Source organism: Cervus canadensis, chromosome 4 (genome assembly GCF_019320065.1).
Source record: "Cervus canadensis isolate Bull #8, Minnesota chromosome 4, ASM1932006v1, whole genome shotgun sequence".
Taxonomy (NCBI): Eukaryota; Metazoa; Chordata; class Mammalia; order Artiodactyla; family Cervidae; genus Cervus; species Cervus canadensis.
The window spans coordinates 91,946,274-91,968,552 of record NC_057389.1 but is presented as its reverse complement, the minus strand read 5'-3'; the positions used below and the strand labels follow the sequence as shown (position 1 = coordinate 91,968,552).

Below are 22,279 nucleotides of genomic sequence, written 5' to 3'. Positions count from 1 at the left end.
TTCCCTGGTGGGTCAGACTGTAAAGAATCCACCTGTAATGCGGGAGACCTGGGTTTGATTCCGGGTTGGGAAGGTCCCCTGGAGAAGGGAATGGCTATCCATTCCCATGACCTACCTTGGGAAAGCCCATGGACAGAAGAGCCTGGTGAGCTACAGTCCCTGGGGTTGCAAAGAGTAGGACATGACTGAATGACTTTCTTTTTTTTTTTTTTTCTTTTTTTTTTTTTTTTATCCCACCCCCCCTGAATGACTTTCAATTTCATTTTTCTTATGTCAAAAAGGTGTATCTGGTTCTTTTCCTCCAGGGATCTCTACCCTGTCTGCTTAAAACCCACTTAATTTTTTTTTTTTTTAATTTAGCGTTAGCGGGTCTTCCTGGAGAAGGAAATGGCAACCCACTCCAGTATTCTTGCTGGGAAAATCCTGTGAACAGAGGAGCCTGGTGGGCTATAGTCCATGGGGTCGCAAGAACTGGACACAACTGAGCACTTGTTAGCAGCAGTGGGTCTTAGTTGCAGCGTGCAGGATCTTTATTCCTTCACACAGTATCTTTCACTGGAGCACTTGGGCTTAGTTGCCCCAGCATGTGGGATCTTAGTTCCTCATGCATGCATGCTTGCTATGTCACTTCAGTCCTGCCAGACTCTTTGCAACCCTATGGAGCCTGCCGGGCTCCTCTGTCCATGGGATTCTCCAGGCAAGAATACTGGAGAAGGTTGTCATTTCTTTCTCTACTTAATTCCTCAACCAGGATCAAACCCGTGTCCCTTGAACGGCCAGGCAGATTCTTAACCACTAGACCACCAGGGAAGTCCCGCATGCCCACTTTTTAGTCCAATTATCTGTATTTTTTTTTACATGGCTATTAGAATATTGAAAAATGTACTTCATATTATGTTTCTGTTGAACAATGCTGCTCTGGATTTTTTGTGTGTGTGGTGGAAATTGTTCAGGAAAATAATTTTATATATAGGTATGTTCCTAGAACTTCCCTGGTAGTCCAATGGCTAAGACTCTGAGCTCCCTATGCAGGGGACCCAGGTTCTGATACCTGATCGGGGAACTAGATTCCACATGCTACAACTAAAGACTTCATATGCCACAACTATCAATAATAATAAACAAAACAAACCTGCTTGCCGCGACTAAAACTCCCACTTGACACAACAAAGATCAAAGATCCTGCATGCCACAACTGAGACCCAGTGCAGCCAAATAAATAAAGAAATATTTTAAAATAGTTTTTTCCAACTGTTGTGTGGATCTGAAGGGTCAACGATGGCATGCAGGAGGCCAAGAAGGATGCAACAGTGATGGAGGGGGCCAGACCTCAGAGGGCAATGGTGAGAGTAAGAATGACAATAGCAATAACAATTCACAGTAAAGTGGTAGTTGCTGTGTTTTAAGCATTTTGCATGTTCATTTCATTCTTCTCCGAAGCCCTAGGAAGTAGGAACAATTACTATCCCATTTGGCAGATGAAGAAACTGAGGTATAGAGAAGCAAGGTCATCTGTTTAAGAAACCTGGTTGCAGCCTCTGCCCCTTTGGGGACATGAGGACAATTAGGGACAGATTAGTAGGTGGACTGACAGACCCCGGGAAGGGAGACAATGAAGCCTGGGTATGGGGGAGCCAAGGGATGGGAGGAAAAGTCAGTGGTGGTGAAAGACAGGATCAATTAAGGATGCACCAAACCTGGGGAGCCTGAAGGACCTCCAAGAGGGGATACAAGTGGCAACTGGATGCTGGGTGTGGACAGATACCCAGGTGGAGAGCTGAGGTTGTGGCTATGCTGGCATGAAATGGGGGTAACGGGAAGGAATTGAGGGTCACAGTAAATCACTGCCCTCCTCCAGGAAGGAACTGTTACAGGAAGGGGGACCCCTTCCGGGGCCCAAGAATGGGCCCTTGTCTAACACTTGGAAATGAATTGTCCGAGGAGATACACATGCTGACAAAGCAGAAGACTTTATTGGCAAGGCGCGCCCAGGCAGAGAGCAGTGGGATAAGAAACCCAGGAGAACTGCTGTACCACATGGCTCGAAGTCTCACGTTTTTATGGTGATGGGGTTAGTTTCTGAGTTGTCTCTGGCCAGCCATCTTGCTTGGCCCGTATTTGGTCTGACTCAGGGTCCTTCCTGGTGGTTCAAATCTCTCAGCCAAGAGGGACTTCAGTGCAAAGGATCCTGGGAGGTTGGTAGGACATATGATGGACTGGCATTTCCTCCCTCCTTTTGGCCCCTCCGGAATTCTCCTGGTTAGTTTTGACGGCAGCACTGTATTCTTTATTGGAATCTCCTGTTGTGAGACAACGCATGCGAGTGGTTATCATCCTGCCTGGCCAAGGTGGGCAGTTTCCATCAACAGTGGTGGCCGTGGTGGGAGGGGGTCCAGGCAGGAAATCAAACAGAAAGGGATCACCCGTGGCCACCCCAGTCAGTCTGCCTCTGAGAGGCTATAAACTCTCCTTTCATTCCACAAGTTGCTTGAGCACCTATGTATGCCAGGCCCATGTTGAGTGTTGAGGAGTCAGCAGTGACCAAGATGGACAGAGATGTCTGCCCTCGTGGTGTGGTGGGGACAGTGGATATAACATAATAAGAATTATATATAAATAGAAGATCAGTGCTATGGTCTGAAAGTTTGTGTCCCCCCTCCCAAATTCATATTTTGAAATCCAACCCCCTTATGCGAAGTTATTAGGAGGTGGGGCCTTTGGGAATTGATTGGGGTTAGATGAGGATATGAGGGTACAGCTCCCCCATAATTAGATTAATGACCTTATGAAGAGGAAGAAAAACAAGGTATTTCTTTCTGTGTGCAATGCACCACCGAAAGGCCATGTGAGGACATAACCAGGAACAGGGCCTTCACCAAGACCCCTGCCGTGCTGGCATCCTGATCTTGGACTTCCACCATCCAGAAGTATGTGAAATAAATGTCTGGGAATTCCCTGGTGGTCCAGTGGATAAGAATCTGCCTATCAATGCAGGGGAAAGTAGTTCTATCCCTGGTCCAGGGAGAGCCCGCATGCCATGGAGCAACTAAGCCTGTGGGCCACAACTACTGAGAGCCTGCATGCTGCAACTACTGAAGCCCATTAAGCCCTCGGGCCTACAGTCTGTGCTCTGCAACAAGAGAAGCTACTGCGTTGAGAAGCAGCAATGAAGACCCAGTGCAACCACTAATAAATAAATGTCTAAATTTTTTTAGAAAGAAAGAAATGTCTGTTACATAACCTGCCCAGTCTGCCCTATTTATTATAGCAGCCCCAGCTTACTCAATCAGGTTATGATAACTGCTCTGGAAAAAAAAAAAAAAAATATATATATATATATATATATGTAGCAGGGAAGGGAAAAGGTCCCAAGGGTAGGGATGGGGTGGAATTTTGAAGATGGTCACACTACAGGTATGACATATGAATAAAATCCTGAAGAAGGCTGAGGGAGAGCCATGCAGATATCTCAGGGAAGAGACGTCTAGGCAGAGGCAACAGCAGGTGCAAAGGTCCTGAGGTGGGATGGTACCTATTGAATTTGAGAAAGGAGGCAGGTCTTCACATCACACACCCTTGTCCAGATCCTTCATCCAACTTCCTTCAGCTGGCTGGGGACACAGCCCTTGAGCTGGCCACTAGAGGCCACTCTCTCTGTGGTTTCCAGGGTCACTATACTCATTCTGCCTGTGAGATCACGATTGGCTTTCGCTGAGCCCTAACTGTGCCTCAAATGCCATGCTAAGCGCTTTAGAGAGATGAATTCAGCTGTCTTCCAAACGTTCCTCTGAGTTAGATGCATTGAAAACATTTACTGCAGTTTTATTGAGTATAAGTGACACACAACAAACCACACACTTTTCACGTGTACAATCCGTTGAGCTGGAAGCAATCACCATAATCAAGATATTAATACTAAACAAATCCTAGTTCTTTTTCTTAATCCCTCCCTCCCACGTCTCCCCACCCAACCCCCAGGCAACCACTATAGATGAGGTTGCATTTTCTAGAGTTTAAATAGAAACATAGAGTACATACTTTTAAAATTTTTGGCCTGGCGTCTTTCCCTCAGTAAAATTAGGAAGATTCATTTGTGCTGTATTTTCGAGCCCCTTTTTGCTCCTGGGGAAACTGAAGCACGTAGAGATGTGGCTTGAAGGGGGATTTTGGGTGAGTGGGTATCACACACAGATTGGGCCCCTGGTGGAGGCGGGTCCTGGGTGAGCAGCTCTCGGAGGAGCGCTCTGATCCCTCGGGGGACGCAGGCAGGTGCAGACGGCATAAGGGACCCCGCCTCGGGGGCGGGGGGTGGTCAGTCCCCCAGTGCCTGGAGGGGGCGGGGCCGGGGCCGGGCAGGGGCGGGGTCGAAGCCGGGGGCGGGGCGGGACCGGGGCGGTGCGACCCGGCTCTGGGGCCTCCGATAAGTACCTGCAGGGGCTCGGTCGCGCCTGGGCGCTGCGATAAGGCGGGCGGCGGTGGGGGTCGCGTGGCGCTGCCGGGAGGCTCCGCGTCAGGAGTCCCCAGAGCCGCCACCCGGGACCGGGGCCGGGGACCCAGGCTGGGGGCCGGGCCGGGGCGGGGCGTCCGGCCGTGTCACGCCCGCCTCCCTCCCGGAGCCAGGGCCGCTAAAATGGCGGCGGCGGCGGTGACAGCGTCCCGCGCCGGGCCCGGGGGCCTGGTCGCCGCACCGGGGCCGCACTAGCAGTTTCCTGGGCGGCCGCGTCCCGGCCGCGTCCTGGCCCCTGGGGCGCTCGCGCGCGGCCCCCGGGGCCCTCCGTCCGCCCGCCCGGCCCGCCCATGAACTCCGTGTCGCCGGCCGCCGCTCAGTACCGGAGCGGGAGTCCGGAGGACGCGCGCCGCCCGGAGGGCCGCAGGCCGCGGGGACCCCGAACCCCGGACCCCAACGGCCTGGGGCCCTCCGGAGCTAGCGGCCCCGCTCTTGCATCGGCCGGGACCGGCCCCGGAGAGCCGGACGAAGTGGACAAGTTTAAGGCGAAGTTCCTGACCGCTTGGAACAACGTCAAGTACGGTGAGGAGGGGGCGGGGCCCGGGGCTTCGATTCTGACGTGGGAGCGAGCTGAAGTTCTGGCGGGCAGGGCTAGGATCTCGGTGGGAGTCAAGGAGAGCCAGGACCCTGCCCTTGCCAAGTATTCCCCCCTTTGTTCCCCTCCTGTGAGTCACCTGTGGGTCGTCTCCCGCCCTGCCCAGCCCAGGGCGGGCCGCCGGCTGGCGGGTCCAAAGGGGAATGTGTTTTCAAGTTTCAGTCAACTCCTCAGTGTGATCTAGGACAAGGTTTTTTTTGTTTCCCTGTGCCTCCATTTTCCTCCTCTGTAAAATGGGTACAATAATCAGACCCGTTTTGATTCATCCTGAAATTAATGGCAGACATGCATGTGGCTTCCCAGATGCCATAATTGGTAAAGAATCTGCCTGCCAGTGCAGGAGACTCAAGGGACATTGGTTTGCTCCCTCAGTGGGGAAGATCCCCTGGAGGAGGAACTGGACAATCCACTTCAGTGTTCTTGCCTGGAGAATCCCACGGACAGAGGACCCTGGCGGCTTACAGTCCAAAGGGTGGTATAGAGTTGTACATGACTGAGCATGCACAAGCAACACATGTGGCTGTTATAGGGGCCCCGCCTCCATCTGAGAGGAATGTAGCACAGATTCCCCAAAAGCCTACCCTGAGATAAGAACTAGGACAGCCCCCGTCTCACACATGGGGGCATGCAAGCACTGTTGCTGTCCTGTTAGGGTACCTGTCTGCCAAGCAAGTGCTTCATCTTGCTGGGGGCTGCCCTATGTCTCCCAAGGTTGGGCAGTCAAAAGCCGGACCAGCTTTAGCAAGATCTCCAACGTCCATCTCTGTGGCCGCCGCTACCGCTTCGAGGGCGAGGGTGAGCTGGTGGCCCCTGACTAGGGTTGGAGGAGGCCCCAAAGGGGTGTTTCTGGTGGTAGCTAACAAACCTGCTCTTGCAGGTGACATCCAGCGTTTCCAGCGGGACTTTGTATCCCGCCTATGGCTCACATACCGCCGCGACTTCCCACCCCTCGCGGGAGGCAGCCTGACCTCAGACTGTGGCTGGGGGTGCATGTTACGAAGTGGGCAGATGATGCTGGCTCAGGGCCTTCTGCTTCACTTCCTGCCCAGAGGTGAGCGGTGGTGGAGGGGGAAGGGCACAGAAGGAGTATAGCGCCAACCCCAGGTCAAAAGTGTTAGAATGGTTTGTAAACCAAGAATTTCAAGTCCTGTTAGAATTGTGTGTAAAGTTAAGTTTGGGGGTGGAGTGAGAGTTGTTTATAAAATAAGTTTAAGGGGGGTCTTCTCTGGTGGCTCAGACGGTAAAGAATCCACCTGCAATGTGGCAGATGTGGGTTCTATCCTGGGTTGGGAAGATCCCCTGGAGAAGGGAATGGCTATCCACTCCAGTATTCTTGCCTGGAGAATTCTGGCAAGAGGAGCCTGGCAGGCCCCAGTCTATGGGGTCGCGAAGAGCTGTAGATGACTGAGCGACTTTCACTCACTCCTGGTGGCCCAGTGGTTAAGACTCTGTGCTTCCATTGCAGGGGGCTAGGTTCAATCCCTGGTCAGGAACTAAGCTCCCGCATGGCGTCAGTGCATCCAAAATGTAAAAATTAATAGCAAGTTTAAGGAATGTGAAAAGTGTAGTTAAACATGAGGTTTCTAATGGAGCATTAGTGTTGTGTGTGAATCATGGGAACTGCCCCACCCCCCCATACCATCGCCATTTGACAATTTGCTGCATCCCTACCAGACTGGACGTGGTCCCAGGGCGCAGGCCTGGGCCCCCCTGAGCCTTCGGGGTTGGCCTCTCCCAACCGGTACCGCGGGCCTGCCCGGTGGATCCCTCCGCGCTGGGCCCAGGCCCCTGAGCTGGAGCAGGAGCGCCGGCACCGGCAGATTGTGTCCTGGTTCGCTGACCATCCCCGGGCCCCCTTCGGCCTACACCGGCTGGTGGAGCTGGGGCAGGGCTCAGGCAAGAAGGCAGGCGACTGGTATGGGCCATCTCTGGTGGCACACATACTCAGGTGAGGGCCGTGGCAGGGGACGCGGGAGCCTCTGGGTCCCCTCCGGGGAACTCAGGCCTCTCCTCCATCCCCAGGAAAGCTGTGGAGAGCTGCTCAGAGGTCACCCGCCTGGTGGTGTACGTCTCCCAGGACTGCACAGGTAAGGGGCTGAGGGCTGAGGTCATGGGGTTCTCGCCCTGCGCCAGTCACTGCCTCAGCCGCCTCTTAGCACCCACTTTCCTCAGAAGCTGAGACAAGTTATGCAGCAGAGGGACCCTTAGAAAGGACTGGAGGCCCACATTGGGCGGCGGGCGCGCTGCTCAGGATCCCTTCATTCTCTCTGGAATCAGGAGAGGAGACTTCAGGGGCTTCTCTGAGTAATAGAATAAAGGACAGAAGGAATTCCTCTCTCAGGTCCAACTCACTCTTTTTTAAAAAAGAATGATTGTTTATTTTTGGCTGCACTGGGTCATTGTTGCTGCGGTGGGCTTTTCTCTCCTTGTGGTGAGCAGGGGCTACTCTCTTTGACTCTCTAGTTGCACATGGGCTTCCCATTGCTGTTGCTTCTCTTGTTGCGGAGCACAGGCTCCAGGCACTCAAGATTCCATAGTTGTGGCGCAAGAGCTTAGTTACCCCTCAGCATGTGGAATCTGCCCAGGCCAGGGATCAAACCCGTGTCCCCTGCATTGGCAGGCAGATTCTTAACCACAGGACAGCCAGGGAAGTTCCCAACTCACTTTTGCTTTGTAAACAGTGCTAATGCATACAAAAGTCAGGTCTCCTCTGCCTCACGGGGTTTTCAGGAGGATTAAGTGAGTCAGTGATAAACAGAACTCTTAGGGGCTTCCCTGCTGGCTCAGTGTGCTAAAGAACCCACCTGCCAATGCAGGAGAGATGGGTTTGATCCCTGATCCAGGAAGATCCCACATGCCACAGAGCACCTAAGCCCATGCGCCACAACTACTGAGCCTGTGCTCAAGAGCCATAACTATTGAGCCTAAGGGTCACAGCTACTGAAGCCCTCCCTCTAGAGCCTGTGCTCACAAGAGAAGCCGCTGGCCGTGAGAAACCGGTGCACCACAGCTAGAGAGTAGGCCCTGCTCTCTGCAGGTAGAGAAAAGCCAGAGCAGCAACAAAGACCCAGCACAACCAAAAATAAGTAAGATTTTTAAATTAAAAATAGTAACTTTTAGAACAGAACTTCTCATATGGTAAGTATTCACTGAATGTTACCTCTCTTTGTTATTGGGTGAGTGAAAGTGTCTCAGTTGTGTCTGACTCTTTGTGATGTGACCCCATAGACTATACAGTCCATGGAATTCTCCAGACCAGAATACTGGAGTGGGTAGCCTTTCCCTTCTCCAAGGGATCTTCCCAACCCAGGGATCGAATCCAGGTCTCCTGCATTGCCGGTGGATTCTTTACCAACTGAGCCACAAGGGAAGCTATCAGGGAAGCACCCCCTCATTGTTATTATGCCCTCCCAATCAGTTTAGCTTCATGGATTGGTATCAAGGAATCTACAGACCCTATACATTTTATGAAAAAGTATAGGCGTTTGGGGCAAGGTGTAATTTTTCGCAGAGAGCCTCTTAGTCTGTTAGGGCTGGTATAATGAAAGTACCGTAGACCAGGGAATTCCCTGGTGGTCCAGTGGTTAGGACTCGGTGCTTTTACTGCTGGGACCTGGTTTTGATCCCTGGGTAGGGAACTCCGATCCCACAAGCTACACAGCATAGCCAACAAAACAAAACAAGCACCCACAGGCTGGGTGGCTTGTAAAGAAGGTGTTTATTTTTCATAATTCTGGAGGCTGGGAAGTCCAGGATCAAGGCACTGGCTGTTTTGGTGTCTGTTGGGGGGCCTATTTCCTGGTTTGTTTCACTGTATCTTCAGGCAGCAAAATGGGCAAGCATGCTCTCTGGGGTCGCTTTTACGGGGCAGTGATGTCACTCATGACCGCCTCACCTCCCACTTCCTCATTCCATCACTTGGGGGAGGGGGTTAGAATTTCAACATCTGAAAGGGGAGAGGGGGGCTTCCCAGGTGGCGCTAATAGTAAAGAACCTGCCTGCCAATGCAGGAGATGTTTAAGAGATGCGGGTTCCATCCCTGCGTCAGGAAGATCCCCTGGAGGAGGACATGGCAACCCACTCCAGTATTCTTGCCTGGAGAATCCCGTGAACAGAGGAGCCTGGCAGGCCGCAGTCCATGGGTTCGCACAGAGTTGGACACGACTGAGGCATTCAGACCACTGCAGCTCTTGTCTCCAGGAAAGATTGAATGTCCTTTTCTGGGAGTCAGGACGGGGTTACATAGCCACGAGGAGATGACAGGAAAGCAGAGACCAGCGGATGGAACTTGAGGGACACACAGGGCCTTTCAGCTGACTGACTGGTGCTCCCATTTCCATCTCAGCAAGCCCAGGTGCCGAGTAGGGGAAGACTAGTCAGGCCCGGGATTGGACAGGCACTCTGGGCTGTGGGGAAGGCTCTTCACCTCCCTCCTGGCTTTACACTCTTTGTCATAATCTCAGGACCTCAGTCGCCCTTTCTGTGAAATGGGAGTGTCCATACCTGCCTGGTGTGCCTGGGATTGTCTGAGGGAGTTTGGGGCGGGGGGTGGCGAATGCTGGAAAGCTTTTCTGCCAGGAACAGGAGTGTCATCCAGGGAGGTTGCTCAGGCGAGGTTGGGCCCCTAAGGATGGAGGTTCGTACAGTGAGACTTGAAGGGCGGGCAAGAACGTGACCTGCTGCCCTGTCCTTGCAGTATACAAGGCGGACGTGGCACGCCTGGTGGCCCGGCCAGACCCTACGGCTGAATGGAAGTCCGTGGTCATCCTGGTACCAGTGCGGCTTGGTGGAGAAACTCTCAACCCCGTGTATGTGCCCTGCGTGAAGGTAGGTTCTGCCAGGCTCCCCCACCGCCCCCCTCACTGGAGCCCTGCAGACATTTTCAGCTTGGGTTAGGGGTTTATGCTTCCTTTGTCTCTTCATTGGATCATCCAGTAGTTATGAAGCACCTATTATGTGCCAAAAACCCTCTCAGCTGCTGGGGACTCAGAGGTAAACAGGTAACAGTTGATGCCGTCTGGGAGCTGACATTCTAGTGGGGGAGTAGCAGGCAGTAGGTGTGGAAGCAAGTTGACGGCTGTGGCGTTGCAACTCGTACTGTAAAGGAACCAAAACTAACATGATGAAGGGCAGGTGGGGGTGGCTGGCCAGCCTCGGAAAGCCCCTCTCTAGCCAGAAGCAAATGAGAAGCCAGGGGAGTAGTCGTCCAGGCAAAAGGAACAGCAAGGCTGGAAAGACCCCGGTGTGTTTACACCCAGAGCAAAGGCCAGTGATCTCCCCACAGCCAACAAGGCCCTCTACCGTCTGCCCACACTCACTCTCCACCTCACTTTACTCTGCTTCAGCCGCACAGGCCTCTTTTCTGCTCTCAGAAGACACCTGCCTCAGGGCCTTTGCACCTGCCATTCCCACCACTTGGAGTGCTCTTTCCCAAGACAAATTCTGAATTTCCTTAACTGTTTGCTGAAACATCATCTCTCAGTGAGGTCTTTCCTGACTCCCCCTGCTTAACACTGCAAAGCCTTCTTCCCTCCTTTTGTTCTTCTCCAGAGAGCTACCACCTTCTGACACATGACAGAACTTACTCCTCTTGTTCTTCGTTCTCCCACACTAGAACATAAGCTCCATGGGGACAGGGTTTTGTCCATCTTGGTCACTGCCACCCCCCAGGGCCCAGCACAGGCTTGGTTTTGCACACATTGGGCCTCTGTCGGTTTTTTTTTTTTTTGGAATGATTTTATTTATCTATTTTGGGCTGTGCTGGGTCTGTCGCTGAACTGGCTTTTCTCTAGTTGCGGCAAGCCAGGGCTACTCTTTGTTGGGGTGTGCAGGTTTGTCATTGCAATGGCTTCTCGTTGGGGAGCACAGGCTCCAGGGCATGGGCTTCAGCAGTTGCAGCTCCCAGGCTCTAGAGCACAGGCTCCGTAGTTGTGGCGTGTGGGCTTAGTTGCTCCCTGGCATGGGGGAGATGGGGTGTCTTCCCCGAGCAGGGATCCAGCCCGTCTCCTGCATTGGCAGGCGGGCTCTTTACCACTGAGCCACCAGGGAAGAAGCCCTGGGGCTTCATGAGGCATCAGGGTGCCTGACAGCACCTGCCCTGGGTCCTCACTCCACCGCCTTTCCTTCTGGCAGGAGCTCCTCCGTTCAGAGCTGTGCCTGGGCATCATGGGGGGCAAGCCCCGCCACTCGCTGTACTTCATCGGCTACCAGGGTAGGCCCACACCACACTGCTCTACATCCCCCCACACCCCCTTTCCACCGCCACCCCCTCCCTCACACGTCCTCCCTGCAGATGACTTCCTGCTCTACCTGGACCCACACTACTGCCAGCCCACCGTGGATGTCAGCCAGGCCGACTTCCCCCTGGAGGTGAGTGAGATGGGATCCCCGGGGGGGGTTGGAGGTGTGTGGAGGGAACCCCCTGAGCCTCCCTCATCTATCCACCCCAGTCCTTCCACTGCACCTCACCCCGCAAGATGGCCTTTGCCAAGATGGACCCAAGCTGTACCGTGGGCTTCTATGCTGGAGACAGAAAGGAGTTTGAAACACTCTGCTCAGAGCTGACCAGGGTGAGCCGGGTGTGCTAGGGGGTGGGGGGCAAGGGCAGGGCTACAGCTGAAGACAACAGAGGCCATGAGGCCAGCAGACCTGGCCCTGTTGTCAGGATTATTATCTTGCAGGAGCCCTACAGGGTTTTTCAGCTTGGGTTAGGTCTGATTTGAAAGCCCAGCTCTGATGAGAGCAAAGCGTCATGAAATGAAAAATTTAAGGGAACAGCTGGTCCCCAGAGGCTGAAGTCGTAGGACCTGCCTTGTCCTTTGGTTCTGTTGTTCTCAGGGATTTACCCTTACAGTGGTAAGAAATGACCACCAGCTTCTCTGGGTGTGCACACGGCCTCAGTCATCGGACTCTTTGCAATCCCATGGACTGTAGCCTGCCAGGCTCCTCTGTATGGGATTTCCCAGGCAAGAATACTGGAGAGGATCACAATTTCCTTCTCCAGGGGATCTTCCCAACCCAGGGAACCTGGGATTCTTTATTGCTGAGCCACCAGGGGAGCTGCCCCCCACCCTACCCCACTATCTAGTTCAGTGGAAAGAGCCCCCTGTTCTTAGCAGAGAAGGAAAATCCCAGGGCTGTGGTTCACTGGTTGCACAAGGTCATATGCTCATTACTGAGCCCATCACTGTAGCCAGAGGACAGACGGTGCCGACTGGCTGGTCTGCGTCACTGCCCTGGAGGGACGGGAGTTGACTTCAGGAAGTACCTGATAAATATGGCTGCTAAAATAATTTTATTTACTTGGGGAATTATCATGGCTTTGGGACTGAGCTGCTCTCTCTCCTCCCCACAGGTCCTCAGCTCCTCCTCAGCCACAGAACGATACCCCATGTTCACCCTGGTCGATGGCCACGCTCAGGACCACAGCCTGGATGACCTCTGCTCCCCACCCTCCCAGCAGACACTGCGGCTCCCTCGCAGTGGCCGGCTCCTCAAGGCTAAGCGCCCAAGTTCTGAGGACTTTGTGTTTTTATAAAGGGAGGGGATAAGGGAGAAGACACGACCCTATTTATTTTTTAATTTATGTCATGTTAGGTGTGGGAGCTTCAACTCCCCCCTGACAAGTGCAGCTGAGAGAGACCAGTCCAGGAAGCCTCCGGGCTGGGGCCGTTCAGCCAGGAACAGAGCCCGCACACCTGCCTCCCACCAGCTGGGCCCTCCTCATGGGGCAGGGAGGGAGGCCCCCGGGCACCCACTCAGGGCCTGACTCCGTACTGTAGTTTGCACTGGACCGTCCATGCCCCTCACCGGTCACAAAGCCCCTATCCTGCCAAGAGCTGGTGGGAGGGAGGAGGGGCCGTGGCTGCTGGGGGCTAATAAAGCCGTTTGACTTGACTGTGGCTATTGTTGGGCCCAGCATTTGAGTGTGTCTTGAGGGGAGGTTCCCCGAGTCATCTGGGGAAGCTTGTTGAGTAGGCCTCAGCTTCCACATCTCTAAGATGGGAAGACTCCCTGGCCTACAGGTAGATGTGGGGGGCCATACAGTCAAGGGGAAGGGGTCCCTGCAGGCTCCCTCGAGCTCAGTGGCTGCCCTTGGGCCCCTGCTGCTTCCTCCGTTGTCGGCCCAGCTGCCGGAAGTGCAGCCGTTTGGGGTTGAGGCCAAAGGCCTGCAGTCTCTGGCGGCTGAACTCACGTCCCCCGAGTGTCACTGTGGGGCCCAGGAGACGTGCCTTCTTGCCCCTCTTCCGCCTCTGGGGGGCCAGCTTCTCCGTGGGTGTCACAGGGTCTGCCTCTTCCTGTGCTGGGGTGCTCTCGGGCCGGGACTGCTTGCCACAGGCCCCATCAAGTGCCACCAGCTGTCCCGATGGGCCAGCTCTGTCTCTCTGTGGCTTCCCTGTGGCTTCCGTGGGCATCTCTGCCCTGGAGGAAGAAAAGTCATGGATCAGCCCAGGCCGGTCACGATTAGGTTCCTCCCCGAGCCTGCCCCGTTTTTATAGATGAGGAAAGGGGCAGCTCAGAGAAGTGGCCAGAACAATTTGGGGGCCTGCCTGCACTCAAACATGGGTCTGATACCACACTGGGATTTTTCTACTCTGAAGCCAGAGTGAGTGATTGATGCTCTTGATCACTGAGCCTGTGCCTACACTAAGCTCTTCACACAAACTAACTCATTTTAGCTTTATATCAACTCTGTGAGCACTCCTGATTTACAGATCAGGAAATAACAGGAACAGTAACAAGAGCTAATAGCTATCCAGCATTTATTGTTTTAAGCACTTTACCTGAATTGATTTACTTAAATCTTCAAAAAAAAGAAAAACCCAGCAAGAAGTGAGCCATCTGTATCTCCATTTTGCAAATGAGGAAACAGGCCCAGAGAGGGAAAATGACTTGCCCAACGTCATACAGCTATGGCCCAGCCAAGACCTGATGCCCAGGTATTGGAAGGGAAACCCTACCCCCAAGGTCATGTGACAAACAGCTGACAAAGCATGACTCAAACCCTGGGCCTGGCAGGGCTCCGAAGCCCACCCCTCCACCGCCATACTCACTCCTCTGGGCAGAGTGACTTGAAGATCTGCTGCTTTTTCCACATGTTCCGGGCCTTCTGGCTGTACGCCCTCTTGTCCTGCAGTTCCTCCTGCTCCGACCTGCGGGCCCCAAGTGGACACGTCTGTCGCTGGGTGGCCTGGGTGGGGCTCGTGCTTGCCTGCCAGCCTGCTTGCCCCTGCTCCCGGGGCACCCGGCCCAGCCCCACTCCATCACCTGTACATGCAGGTCTTCTTCAGGGAGCACCACCGATTCAGCTCCTTGTCGTCGGCAGCGAGGATCTGCAAGGGAAGGGAGGGTGGGGTCCTGCTAGTGAGCCCCGGGGGGCCCTGACTCTCAGCCTTAGTCACCTCATGGGTCAAAGCAAGGTAATGTTAGTTCCACCAAGCAGCAGTGTCATGATGGTGAGAAAGAGCTGATTTCTGCAGAGGCCAATGGAGGATTTTTTGTTGAGGGCATCAGATGGGAAAACTGAGGCCCAGAGAAGGGGATCCTTACCCCAAGTCACATGGCCAGGAAATGGCTAATGTCAGATTACAATCTGGGCCCTGACTGGTACACTGTGGTCCCAGCAGACTCAAACCAGGGGAGGGGTCTCCATGCCAATGACCAGCTTTGCTAATACAGATGAGACCCAGGTTCCCAACCTTACGACCTTAGTCTCCTCACTTATAAGTTGGGCACCCCACCTCAGAACCTACTGGAGGGTTGTCAGGATGATGAAGCGAATACAAATGGTCTAAGCTCAATCATTATTGGCTATTTTTACAGTCAAGCATCCATAGCCATCATGGCTAGGGCACAATGACATTCAAAGCACATTTGTTTCACATCCACAGTCATAAGGTGGGGCTGTTATAAGGCCCATTTTACAGATGGGGAAACCGAGTTACAGATCCTTAAGTCACGCGTCCAAGGTTATACAGCTGGTGAGTGGCCCGGTCAAGATTTCAACAGGTGCCAAGCCTTAATGGCCACGCTGCTGCCAATATACAGAATTAAAACATATTTACTGGGGCTTCCTGTGGGCAGAGCACTGTTTGAGCCCCTGCCTCACAGAAAACCTTTGTGGCAGGCAATATTACTAGTATTGTTATTAGCACTGTTGGTTCTATTGTTTTGGAGATAAAGAAATAAATAGTCTGTGTCACAACATGGCCAGTTCTGGGCATCCCCGCTTCTGGGGTACCCTGGGGTCCCACCTCCTCAGTGCTAAGTCCAAAGTCGCAGGGCACCACCGTGCGGTACTTGAAGCGACAGGGCAGGTCATCAATGATATCCTCGTAGTCCAGCTGGTAATACTCGTCCAGGTACTCCTCGAATGTCTTGTCCCCTGAGTGGGGACAGAGCCAGGCTGTCGGGGCGTGCAGGGCCCTAGGGAGCTCCTGCCCACCCACGGGCACCCGTCTGGGCCTCACCGGGGTCAAACACAGGTTTCTCCTGTCCCACGGCCGCAGCGAAGGGCGACTTTCGCTTCTTCTTGCCCAACGAAGGGGCCTCTCGCTGCTTCTTCCGGGGCTGGCTGGGGTCATAGTCGGCGTCCATCTGCCGGGACACACAGGTCAGGCCTGCCGGGGGACCCTCTGAGGCGCCCCCCTGGTTCCCACGCCCAGGGCACCTACATTGAAGTCGGGGTCCTCGCAGTGTGGCTCCTGTTGGCTCCAAGCTCCACCTTGCTCCGGCCCAGCCCACGTGTCCCAGTTCCAGTCGTCTGGTTCAGGCCAGACAGGCAGGGGTGAAGAGGGGATCAGTAGGCCAAGCACCCCACCCCCAGCCTGGTACCCCAAGTGACCTCACCTTCCAGCCCTTCTTCTTCCTCAAACTGCGGCTTCTCCTCCTCCATGGCGCCATAGTACTCGTCCCCGAAGCACTTCTACAGGGTCGGGGCCGGGAGGGTCAGCAGGGCCCATTCCCCGCCAGACACTGGTGCTCCTGCACCTTCTGTGGCTCCCCAGCACCGCCCCCCAGGACCCAGCTCCTGACGTGGGGAGAACCACACATAGAACCTGTGTGTCTACGTCCCTCCACACCCACTTCTTAGCTCATCTTGCCCCATCGACCCTCCCGCTCTCTGCCCCCGTTCCACTGGCTAGTAAAGGCAAATGTTGCTAACTGTGCCACTTACAAACACCTTCTACAGGCCCAACACTGGGCTGTGTCTCACTGCATTCTCACAAGCACCCCAAAAGACAGAAACTACTAATACACACAGAACCTGAAGCTCAGGATTACGAAGCTCCTAGAAAGTGAAGGTTTACCTTCAACTACACAGCACCTACCCACTCCACTTTTCACCTGGCCCGTCTACTCATCCTTACTTTCCCTTCCATGAACCCCCAGGCTGAGTCTGGGTCCACTCTGTGGTGCCCGGGGTCCCCACTGCGGCTCCCATCCAGGTCTCATTGCCTGCTTCCATGGTCTGAACGTGTTCCCCCTCCCAATACAACAATCAACACTAATGGCTCAGTAAATGAATTTAAAGAAAATTCAGTGACCCACGTTTCCCTGAGCATTTACCAAGTTAATTAGCATTTAGTATTTCTCACGGACCTGAGGTAAATGCTGCATTTTGGACCCACTTTACAGACAAGAGACACAGGATTAGAGAGGTCAAGTCACTTCTCTGAGCCAGAAAGGGATTGCTCACTCCCGAGCCACACTCAGCTGCAGTCAGGCTGGGGCTCTGGGGTCACACCTGCATGAGCTGGTCGTGCCGGGCAGGGTCGAAGTCATCCTCCAGGTCCTGCTCTTCAAAGCCCAGCGTCTCGTTGCCCGTGACCTGCCGCAGCCTCTCCAGCTTGGCCAGGATCTCCTTCCTCTTCAGGTTCTTCAGCTGCTTGAGCTCCTCCTGCTTCCTCGCTTTCTCCTGCAGGCGGCAGGTCAGGGGGAGAGGCCGCGTGTCAGCAGCCCTCCTAACCCCTGCAGGTGGACAGCCCCCCAAAGGCCGCCCTGAAAGCCACTCACCCTCTTCTTCCGCTCCCGTGTCTCCTCCCTCTTCTCCTTCCTGCGCTCGTCCTTTCGGCGCACGGAGGAGGCGATGCTCCGAGGGTAGGTCTTGACCTGTGGGCACCAGAGATGATTCTGGGTTCCTTCCCCGGCCTGGGACCCTCCGGCCAGGTTCTCCCTGGCCCCCGGCCCCCGACTCCCAGCCCGGCCACCCACCGAGGCAGAGTCTGGCTCCTCAAAGCGGAAGTTGTACTTGAGCTCAAAGTCCTCCTGCTTCTTCAGAAACAGTTCCCCCTCGTCTGAGGAGTCGTCCACAGCTAGCTGGACCGGGGGACCAGGGACCCTGAGGGATGAGATGGGGCGGGGCTGGGAGGTCAGCAGAGCTCCTGTAAGCCTATGTACCAGCGTGTTCACGTGTTTAATCCTCACAAGAACCCTCTGCTAGGGAGCCACTGTTACCCCATTTTACCGATGGGGAAACCGAGGCATGGAAATCCAGGAGCAGGGCCCGCTGGCTCCAGAGCCCACACTCTGGGTCTCTTCCTCAAGAAAGGCCAATTCTGGGGACTTCCCTGGTGGTCCAGTAGTTAAGACCTGCGTGCGCTTCCAGTACAGGGGGCCCAGGTTCAACCCCTGGTCGGGGAACTAAGATCCTCCATACCATAAATGCAGCCAAAAATAAAAGGCTAACTCGGCTGCTGTTGTTCAGTCACTAAGTTGTGTCTGATTCTTTGCGACCTCACGGTCACAAAGCCAGGCTCCTCTGTCCTCCACTATCTCCTGGAATTTGCTCAAACTCACGTCCACTGAGTTAGTGATGTCATTCAACCATCTCATCCTCTGCTGTCCCCTTCTCCTCCTGCCTTCAATCTTTCCCAGCATCAGGGTCTTTTCCAATGAGTCGGCTCTTCAATCAGGTGGCCAAAGTATTGGAGTTTCACCTTTAGCATCAGTCCTTCCAATCAATGTTCAGGGTTAATTTCCTTTAGGATTGATTGGTTTGATCTCCTTGCAGTCCAAGAGACTCTCAAGTCTTCTCCGGCACCCCAGGGGATCTTCCCGACCCAAGGATCGAACCCATGTCTCCTGCATTGGCAGGCGGATTCTTTACCACTGAGCCACCAAGGAAGTCCCTAACTCTGTTACCAACTGTGTGATAAAGTAAACACCCAGTGCCTTTTCCTTTCTGGCCAGTGCTGTCTCTAGGCCCCTGGGGGACAGGAGCACTCACCTTTCCTCCTCTTCGTCTTCCTCCTCCTCTTCCTCCTCCCCTTCTTCCTCATAGCGTTTGTTGAGGATGTAATCTCGCAGGAAGCGCTCTCCCTCGTCCAGCTCTGGGTTGTTCCAGAATTCCCTGAGATGAGTCTAGGGGTGAAGGGTGTGTGATAACACCCAAGTCAGGGACTCAGGGTCAGCAAAGCAGCGGGGTAGGGGCGTAGATTGTGGGCACCCAGTGGGTGTAAGTGAAGACTGCAGCTTCACAGCCAGTCTATGAAGTAAGTGGGATAATCCCTGTGTTATAGATATAGAAGCTGAGGCCCAGAGATGTGGGGCCCCATCCTCAGAGGATGTGCTTCTGGGGACTCCTCTGGGGGTCCAGTGGTTAAGACTCCGTGCTTCCACTGAAGGGGGCACGGGTTCAATCCCTGGTTGGGGAACTTAAGATCCCAAAGGCCGCATGGTGCAAGGGGAAAAAAGAAAAGGAAGAGATTATGTGCTCCCGGCTGGCCATTCAAGGGTCAGTTTCCAGGAAAAGGCTGAATGCAGGCAGACCTGGAAGTTTAGGGAGTCAGTAACAAGGGATGGGAACTCACCAGTTCTTTCAGGGTGTCAGGGTTCTGAATCTCCTTCTGCCCCTTCAGCCACTCAATGTAGTCGGCATCCTCCTGGGCCTGAGGGGTGGCCAGTGATGAGGATCTGCAGGACACCCCTGGTGCCCCCTCTCTGCCACCACCCCCCATCCCCCTGGGACCCAGCACCCACCTTCTCCTCTTTGCTTTTTGCACGTTTCTGCAACAACCCGGAGCCACCTTCCTCGGCACTGTCTTCATCCTCACTGTCCTCCACGAATGCCCGGAAACTGCCCAAGTGAGAAACAAGCTTCAGGATGGGTGTGCTGGCCCTGCCCGCTGCCCCAAAGATAAGCCCTATCTACTAATAAGCCCTGAGCTCCTCCTGACCAGCCCAGAGCGGTGCTGTGACATACAGCCCATGATCAACCCCATTTCACAGATATAGAAACTGAGGCCCAGAGACAGCAAATGACAGGCCCAAGGGCACACAAGTGCCCATTAAGTGGGCACATTAAGTGACAGAGCTGGATTTGAACCTGGGCCTGCCAAGCTCAGAGCCTCAACTCTTTTCTACTTGGCTGCTCAACCGGCCCCAGGGCTCACCTTTCCTTCAGCTGTTTCTGTTCTTCCACATAACTCTTTGACGAGGTCTCCTGCAGAGAGAGTGACAGGGGCCTCAGACCCAGCCACGGGCCCCTCAGCCCCCCAACCCTCCCACCCAGCCTCCATCCCACACACCTGGAGTCTCTGATCAGAGGTTTCCCCATCTGAATTCTCCTCGTCGACATATTTGCTGGGCAAGGAAGGATGAAGGTTTCAGAACAGACTCCCCCTGGCCTGTCTGTCACCGTGGGGTGGGAGGCTCTTAAGAGCAACAGCCGGGGCCTCCCTGGTGGCTCAGTGGTAAAGAATCCGCCTTCCAATGCAGCAGGAGACACAGGTTCGATCCCTGATCCAGGAAGACCCCACATGCCTTGGAGCAACTGAGCCCTTATGCCACAATTATTGAGCATGTGCTCTAGAGCCCAGGAGCCACAACTACGGAGCCCACATGTCGAAACTACTGAAGCCCAGATGCCCTAGAGCCTGTGCTCCACAAGAAGAGAAGCCACTGCAATAAGCCCCCACACCACAACTAGAGAGTAGCCCCTGCTTGCTGTAACTAAAGAAAATCCCTCGCAGCAATGAAGACCCAGCACAGCCAAAGATAAATAAATAAATAAAAATTATTAAAAGAGACAAAAATTCAAAAACAGAGCAACAGCTGGGGGGCGGGGGTAGTGGGATGTAGGCAGGTCACCAAGCCACCTGCTCTCTGAGGTTCTCCCAACTCTGGTGAGTCATTGGCTTCTTCCCACGCCTGCCCCTAAGTCCCCCACGTGTCCACCTGCCCTGGGAAGGTAGAAGCGGAGGAGTCAGGCTGTCTCCTCACCCTCCTTTCTCCAGGATAACCTTCCTCTCGTAGTCCTTCAGGTACATGGGCTGCACCTTCTTTCTCTTCTCAGCTGCTGGCTCCTCTTCGCTGTCTGAGGACGATGCTGCAGGGCCACCACAAGACACCTGTCATCACCCACACCCACAACCCCCTTCCTCCCCCAGGCAGAGAATAACTGCTGGGCCAGAGTCAGATGGAGGTTTCAAATCCCCAAGCCACCAGTTCCCAGCTATCAAACAGGCATCACACTTGCTACTACCTGGTAATAGCTGGTGGTGATCACTCAGTGAGTAATTCACACTCAGAACAGTGCCAGACACACAGCCATTATTAGTGACAACAGGTCATAACCCTGGACACTCTTAGCTGATTAGTAATCAGTTTTTTGGTTTTTTTTTTGGCTGTGCTGCGTGGCATGTGGGATCTTAGTTGCCCCACCAGGGATGGACGTGTAGAGTCTTAACCTCTGGACGACCAAGGAAGTCCCTCTGCTAATCAAGTCTGACTTGTAGGTGAAATAAAAGTGAAAGTGCTGGTCGCTCAGTTGTGTCTGACTCTTTGCATCCTATGGACTGTAGCTTGCCAGACTCCTCTGTCCATGGGATTTCCCAGGCAAGAATACTGGAGTGGGTAGCCATTCCCTTCTCCAGGGGATCTTCCTGACCCAAGGACTGAACCCAGGTCTTCTGCATTGCAGGCAGACTCTTTACTGTCTGAGCGACCACGGAAAGATCCATTAAATAGCCACAACAGCTTCTAAGGCAATGAGGACCCAGGGTTTCATGAGAAGCAACCCCAGACCTGTTCGCTGATAGAAGGTGGCATCTTTCTGATAAATGCGGGGGTCCTTCTTCTTCAACAAGGAGAGAGTTCTGTAAAAGTCACGCTCTTGCTGGGGGTCAAATTCCTAGAGCAGAAAAAGGGGGTGGGGACAGACTTCAGAAGGGGGCTGTGATGGGGGCAGTAAGCAACAGGGGCAGGAAGGCTGAGAAGGTGTGGGAATTAGGGTGCAGGGAGGGGTACAAGTTAGAAGAAGGGAGAATCCAGCTGGGTAGAGGCAGGTGGGGGGAGGGCTGGAGGGCTGGATATGAGTGGGAGGGGGGTCAAATAGGTGGGAGAGGGGACCCCGTGGGGGTGGACCACACATGAGCAGAGAATAGGAAGCAAAAAAAGGTAGCAGGCAAGGGGGTGGTGGTACTTCCCGGAATCAATAAGCGATGAATGATACAGGGGCAGGTGGGCAGAGAAGGCATATGAAGAACAGAATGGGAAAGCTGGATGGCTCAGTGAGTCTAGGAAGATCAGGGCTGGTGTGGGGAAAAGCTGGGTGCTCCACGTGGCAGAGGGATGCCCCATTTTGGGGACAGAGGCAGACAGGGAGAAATGGTTAGACTGTCAGGGATGAAGGCGCGATGGGGTTGGACGTTAGCTGCCCCCTGTAAGTCCGGGCCAGGATGCGACAGGGCCCTTGGACACCTCTCGCAACTCCGGGACGGAGGCGGAGAAGCTCACCACGTGCTCGTCGCTGGAATCAGACTCGGAGCTGGAGTCGCTGCCGCTGTGCTGGTCCCCGTAGCGATCTTTCACTGTGGGACAAAGATGCGAGCCCCCCACCCAGGTGAGCCTGGGGGACCAGATCAAGCCCCACCTGCGGACCGCCCAACACGCGCCGGCGCCCCACGCGCATGCGCCCCGCACTCACGCCGCTGCAGCTCCTCTCGCTCACGGTAGCGACCGTACCGCGCCGCGAACGCCGCGTTCACCCGCAGGGGCGACGACCCGCGAGGCTCCGGCATGGCTGCCCTCCGACCCACTGCGCATGCGTCAGGAAAGCACCGCCTCCCCGCAGGCGGGGCTACGCACAGTTGCCTTTAAATAGGGGCGGAGCTTCCTGGGCCGCAAAGAACCCTGCCTTGGGCCCTTCCGGGATCCCTGGCCCTGGGACTGCAGTC

At 54.5% G+C, this 22,279-nt stretch overlaps 2 protein-coding genes across 3 annotated transcripts; one reads left to right on the top strand and one right to left on the bottom strand.

The window, feature by feature from the left end:
* The first annotated feature begins 4,423 nt into the window (after nt 1–4,423).
* ATG4D (autophagy related 4D cysteine peptidase) lies at nt 4,424–12,998 on the top strand. 2 transcript variants are annotated; one of them, XM_043466660.1, is made up of 10 exons: nt 4,424–5,029; nt 5,814–5,897; nt 5,980–6,153; nt 6,777–7,050; nt 7,125–7,189; nt 9,799–9,929; nt 11,235–11,313; nt 11,395–11,471; nt 11,552–11,671; nt 12,457–12,998. In XM_043466660.1, the coding sequence occupies exons 1-10, from the start codon at nt 4,798–4,800 to the stop codon at nt 12,637–12,639; spliced, it is 1,419 nt and encodes a 472-aa protein (XP_043322595.1). In that variant the 5' UTR covers nt 4,424–4,797; the 3' UTR covers nt 12,640–12,998. The 2 variants fall into 2 exon arrangements, with proteins under 2 accessions (XP_043322595.1, XP_043322596.1); XM_043466661.1 differs by lacking the exon at nt 11,552–11,671.
* On the bottom strand, nt 12,657–22,184 carry KRI1 (KRI1 homolog). The gene is made up of 19 exons (XM_043466659.1): nt 22,030–22,184; nt 21,840–21,913; nt 21,129–21,234; nt 20,325–20,430; nt 19,631–19,685; nt 19,496–19,545; nt 19,083–19,179; nt 18,914–18,991; nt 18,331–18,464; nt 17,316–17,442; nt 17,118–17,213; nt 16,849–17,019; nt 15,951–16,026; nt 15,776–15,864; nt 15,572–15,698; nt 15,356–15,486; nt 14,370–14,434; nt 14,156–14,254; nt 12,657–13,523 (listed from the first exon to the last, which is right to left on the bottom strand). Exons 1-19 carry the CDS (start codon nt 22,121–22,123, stop codon nt 13,184–13,186), a joined length of 2,115 nt encoding a protein of 704 aa, XP_043322594.1. The 5' UTR covers nt 22,124–22,184; the 3' UTR covers nt 12,657–13,183.
* Nucleotides 22,185–22,279: the final 95 nt, after the last annotated feature.

What these genes read in the sequence shown, in the direction of transcription:
- ATG4D (XM_043466660.1), top strand. Translation starts at nt 4,798, where the DNA reads ATGAACTCCGTGTCGCCGGCCGCCGCTCAGTACCGGAGCGGGAGTCCG. An exon ending in TGTATGTGCCCTGCGTGAAG is followed by an intron (nt 9,930 to 11,234) that starts GTAGGTTCTGCC and finishes TCCTTCTGGCAG; the next exon opens with GAGCTCCTCCGTTCAGAGCT. An exon ending in GTACTTCATCGGCTACCAGG is followed by an intron (nt 11,314 to 11,394) that starts GTAGGCCCACAC and finishes TCCTCCCTGCAG; the next exon opens with ATGACTTCCTGCTCTACCTG.
- KRI1 (XM_043466659.1), bottom strand. Translation starts at nt 22,123, where the DNA reads ATGCCGGAGCCTCGCGGGTCGTCGCCCCTGCGGGTGAACGCGGCGTTC. An exon ending in GCGAGAGGAGCTGCAGCGGC is followed by an intron (nt 21,914 to 22,029) that starts GTGAGTGCGGGG and finishes TTTGTCCCACAG; the next exon opens with TGAAAGATCGCTACGGGGAC. An exon ending in GCGAGGACCCCGACTTCAAT is followed by an intron (nt 15,699 to 15,775) that starts GTAGGTGCCCTG and finishes GTGTCCCGGCAG; the next exon opens with ATGGACGCCGACTATGACCC.